The sequence below is a fragment of the Octopus bimaculoides genome, chromosome 2 (genome assembly GCF_001194135.2).
Source record: "Octopus bimaculoides isolate UCB-OBI-ISO-001 chromosome 2, ASM119413v2, whole genome shotgun sequence".
NCBI lineage: Eukaryota > Metazoa > Mollusca > Cephalopoda > Octopoda > Octopodidae > Octopus > Octopus bimaculoides.
Window position 1 is genome coordinate 64,071,784 of NC_068982.1, and position 5,057 is coordinate 64,076,840.

General features: G+C 33.2%; 1 protein-coding gene across 9 annotated transcripts in view; it reads right to left on the reverse strand.

Annotated features, from left to right (window-relative positions):
• LOC106876997 (kynurenine--oxoglutarate transaminase 3) overlaps nucleotides 1-5,057 on the reverse strand; it is a 64,313-nt gene that overhangs the window by 9,910 nt on the left and 49,346 nt on the right. For all 9 annotated transcript variants that reach the window (XM_052977564.1, XM_052977535.1, XM_052977557.1 and 6 more), the window contains 2 exons: nucleotides 4,564-4,692; nucleotides 787-907 (listed from right to left, as the gene is read on the reverse strand). In XM_052977564.1, coding sequence (XP_052833524.1) covers nucleotides 787-907; nucleotides 4,564-4,692 — 250 coding nt within the window. The remainder of the gene's footprint in view (nucleotides 1-786; nucleotides 908-4,563; nucleotides 4,693-5,057) is intronic.

Sequence of the window (5,057 nt, forward strand, 5' to 3'; positions counted from 1 at the left end):
TCATCATCATCATCATCATCGTTTAACGTCTGCTTTCCATGCTAGCATGGGTTGGACGATTTGACTGAGGACTGGTGAAACCAGATGGTTACGCCAGGCTCCAATCTGATTTGGCAAAGTTTCTACAGCTGGATGCCCTTCCTAACGCCAACCACTCAGAGAGTGTAGTGGGTGCTTTTACGTGTCACCCACACGAAGGCCAGTCAGGCGGTATTGGCAATGGCCACGCTCAAAATGGTGTATTTCATGTGCCACCCGCACAAGAGCCAGTCCAGGGGCACTGGCAACGATCTCGCTCGGAAATCCTTACACATGTCATGGGCACAAGTGCCAGCAAAGGACACTTTGGACAATGCAACGTGAGACATACTAAAAAAAAAATACCATGGATGGTTACAACTACAACAGTATTTAACATAAGTTTTACTGACCAGGGCTGACTTGGGGCTAAATAAAGCAAATTTTGGTTTCAAATTTTGGCACAAGACCAGCAAGCTTCAGGGAGGGGGTAAGTTGATTACAGAGACCCCAGAACTAAACTGGTACTTATTTTATTGACTCCAAAAGAATGAAAGTCAAAGTCCACCTTGGTGGAATTTGAACTCAGAACTTAAGGACAGACAAAATGCCACTAAGTATTTTGCTTAGCATGGTAACAATTCTTCCAGCTCACCACCCTAATAACAAATATTGCACAAAAGGGTTTACAGTGTCAATCTGGGCACAAATGTTCTTACTACCATTCTGTTGTCATACCCATCATCATCATTACATTCAAACACTTACCAATTTTGAGATGCTTATTTCCATCGTAAGTGAGCCATTCATAAACTTCATCAGAAATACATAATACATCATGCTTTATACATAAGGCAGCTATCATCTCCAGCTCAGATCGACTGAAAACCTAATGGGATTGTATAAAAGTAATTTAAATTCAAATCAGCAAGTCATATGCAGGTTTTATTTAAGATAATTGCAAATAATCCAATATTGAATTTAAAAATATAATCAGTAAGATATAAAAAGATGTGAACAGAGTCAAAGCAGCTTTTGTCAAATCTATTTCAACTGATGTTTTTGTATCATGGTATTTTATAATAACGGGTATAATATTTGCAGGATCTCATTAGAAAAAGCTTTCAAACATTTATTCAAACAGCTCTTGATGTTCATTGTATTTGCTATTTTAGTCCTACAACACTGCTTAAGGTCACAGTTGAATATGGTTTTAGAAGGTTAACCTACTTGCTGAACAGCAGTTCACAGAATTCTTTACTAAGTATTCCATTTAAGACCATCCAGTGTTTTTTCCTGTGTGCAGAGAACCTAGAATACCATATTATCAGATGTGTTCAGGAAGACATAGCTGCTAATTCTAACCAGTGTACCTACCATGTAAGCTCACATAAATTTTGATCCAACTTTTTACAAGTACTGGTAATGTTGTTAGAGAGGAACCTATAATAAAGGTCCCTGTCAACAGCATAAGGGTTTTTGGTCCTGCCACATGGAACAAATGTCTCGTCTGAATTTTGCACATATAAACTTTCTTTCAGAGACCTTTGAAAGTTGTTGTTCACATAGCAAAAGTATATCTTTCTTATTAGTTCAAAAATATCCCTTTCAAAAGGTTTTAAGTCCTTAATCACAAAAGAATTTTTTGTTTTTTTTCTCCAAGATTTAAATCAGTACTTGGAACCAATATTGTCCTGCCATAATCTCATATCGAAAAAATAAGTGCACTGTCTCATTTTCTGAATAAAATCTTCAATTTTCTCAATCAAATTCTTTAGCTATTGCTTATCTGATGGGATGGGAGTGTTCTTAGGTGAAAAATTCCACTATTATATTTCCATTTTTCAGCTGTTGCATTTTCCTCTTGTAGAATTGTGCTTGAACTTATAAAAGGAGTGATATACACACAGCAAGAACATAGATGCCAAACAAGGTGGATAATATAGCATTCAAATACCAAAGGAAGAGCAAAATAGTATTTAATCGAAACTGGAAAACCTTCACAAACTGTTACTGATTATCAGACAATCATAAATATTTAGAGCAATACTGTGATTTATAAATATTCAGAAGTATTTATAAACAATGTAATTTAGTAACTCATCAAATAAACATTCAAAGCTGGTTGAACAGGGCACTGTTACCATTAAAATTTATTGGATAAAAAACAATTGACTGTAACAGAAAAAACAAGCATTAAGAGCAAATTGAAATTAGTTTAAAACCTCGATAATATAAATCATCTATACTTATTGATACAGGCATAAAAATATAGCAAATGAAAAAGGCCCTATTAAAGATTAAAGATGTAAAAAGATATGTTAAAAAGATACTATAGAGTAATCAACAAACCTGTTTCTAATAAAACCCTACCATTTTTAGTAACATTAAAAGTATATTTTTAAATATATAAATAAAACATAAAATGATTTTGCATAGCCGTCATGAAAAGGATGATAGTTTTTTTTTTTTTATGTAATCCTTTCCAATGGCCTCACTAACCTGAATAGTGCATTCTCAATAATGAACTAATTCATTCCATTCCTAAGAACTTTTATTCTCTTCTTTGTAAATAGTGTATCATACTTTTTTTATGCAACTTTTTTATATTCTAATTTTATACACAGCTAGTGAAATAAAAAGGAAAAAATATGTTTTAAGCAATAAAAATTGAAGTCAAAGGTACATCTATTAAGATCTCCAACCTCTCAGCTAATTAGAACATTTTCAATAATCATGCATCTTACTATAACCAGGCCTACATCACTAGTGGCTTCTCAGAGAAAATCACCTGTGTTCCCAACACTATGCTGAAAAACAAGTAAGATATGTTGACCCCACATAAAAATCCTACTACACCTAAAACTATCTATTCCACTAGCTTGTTTAACACTAAACTCACTATTTACTGTAATAACTGCATATCTACTAAATATGAAACCAGGCCAGTGTCTAGGAGGTGCATATAAACCACATCTCATGTAAACCACAATCATCTAATATATAGAAGATAAAATATGGAAAATAAGAGGCATGAGATCCTATTGTTCACATCTCCATCCTCCTTACAATTTGAAACTCTACCTAAGCTCTTCAACATTAACGACTTCAAATCAAACTTCCCACCCCAACATAAATATTACTCCATTTTTAACAGATCCATTATAAGACTTTCTAACCTTGGTTCTGTTTACATATATGTGTGTTGTTTATATATTTGTACATTTCTAGGTTCAGTCCCACTACAAGATACCTTAACAAGTGTTAGCCTCAGGCTGACTAAAGCCTTGCGAGTGGATTTGGTAGACAGAAACTGAAAGGAGCCCATTATGTTTGTGTGTGTGTTATATATCTCAGTCCTCTGTCATCTCCTTTGTAATGTTCAGTGTTTTGAGATCAGCCTTCATCCTATGTTTTCCTGGGTCTCTCTCTTCCACAACTTCCCTCCACTTTAAGTAATCAGTACTTTCTGCAACTATCCTCATCCATCCACATCACATGACCAAACCAGCACAGTCTCCTCTCTTGCACACTGCATATAATTCCTCTTATGCCCTCACAACACACCAATGCTCTGTCACACTAATAAATATTATTAAATAAGAATGGTATGTATATCTTTTTATTCATATAGTATGTTATTGGTTGCTGGGTTTCAGTCGTGCTCGGGCACCACCTTTAAGGGATTAGTCTGATTTAGTCAAGCATATTAATTAATCATTGACCATACTTTTAAGTTTGATACTTATTTAGACAATGTGTATTTGTTGAACTGTTATATTATGGTACAAAAACAATAACATCAGTTTTATGTGGCATAAACCTGTTTATTGAAAATACAATGCTGCCAGAAGTAGCACACTACTTAGTATTAAGATGGTTACAATGGAAATGCCATTGGAATTAACCATAAATGATATAAAATAGTATACATTTAAACACAAGAGAAACTGCAAAAAGAAGTAGTCAAAACGACCAAAACCACATTTAAGAGCAATTCTGAAGGGAATGAAAAATAAAAACTCATACCTGGGTTTCAAATTTTTTTAGCAAATAAAATAATTTGCTAGGCAAAATTCTCATCAGTGACCGCGCCATAACACTAACATATAATTAAGAGACAAATAACACATGTTTCATTGTTACATATTATAATTCTTCAAATTCACCATGCAAACACAGTTTCAGTTGGCAGTAAATTAATAAATGCTGAACTAATCTTATGTTTTTCTCAATTTTTAGAAGATTAGTTCAGCATATAGGTATGACCATAATAAAATAATAAGGTAAAAGTTTTTATTTTTCATTCCTTTCAGAATTGCTCTTAAATGTGGTTTTGGTCGTTTTGACTACTTCTAGCATGTAAAGCTGCTTGTTGAAGGCAGTTTCTCTTGTGTTTAAATGCACACTATTTTATATTGAGAATATGTTGTCTATTGACTTTTTATACAAGCTGGGCCACTGGTAGTGAAATTTCTAAAAAAAACTCGCTACCCTATATTTTATATATAATGATATAGACAGACAGACCAAAAAATAACTTACCTTCCCAACAGGGTTGCTTGGAGTGTTTAAGATTAATAATTTTGTGTTCTCAGTGAATTTACTAGCAAATTCTTTTTCATCAAGTTTCCATTGGGCACTTGACATCTTGCCATCAGATGCAGAATCTTTCTGGAAAAATGAAAAAAAGATGTTAGCACAGTACATATATGTTTGCCTATGAATGTTTGCTTGTGTGTGTGTATATATATATATATATATATATATATATGAAAAAATAATAAGGTACTCAGATATATGAATGGTTGTACATTTACAGATTTTTATTAATATTAGCGCTTCCACCTATTCTTGTAGGTTCTTCAAATATGATATATTTGAAGAACCTACAAGAATAGGTGCAAGCACTAATATTTATAAACCATGTGACATATTAATAAAAATTTGTAAATGTACAACCAGCCAGATATCTGAGTACCTTACTATTTTTCCTAATATATAATTCCTGTACATCACCTCCAAACCTCCAAATATAT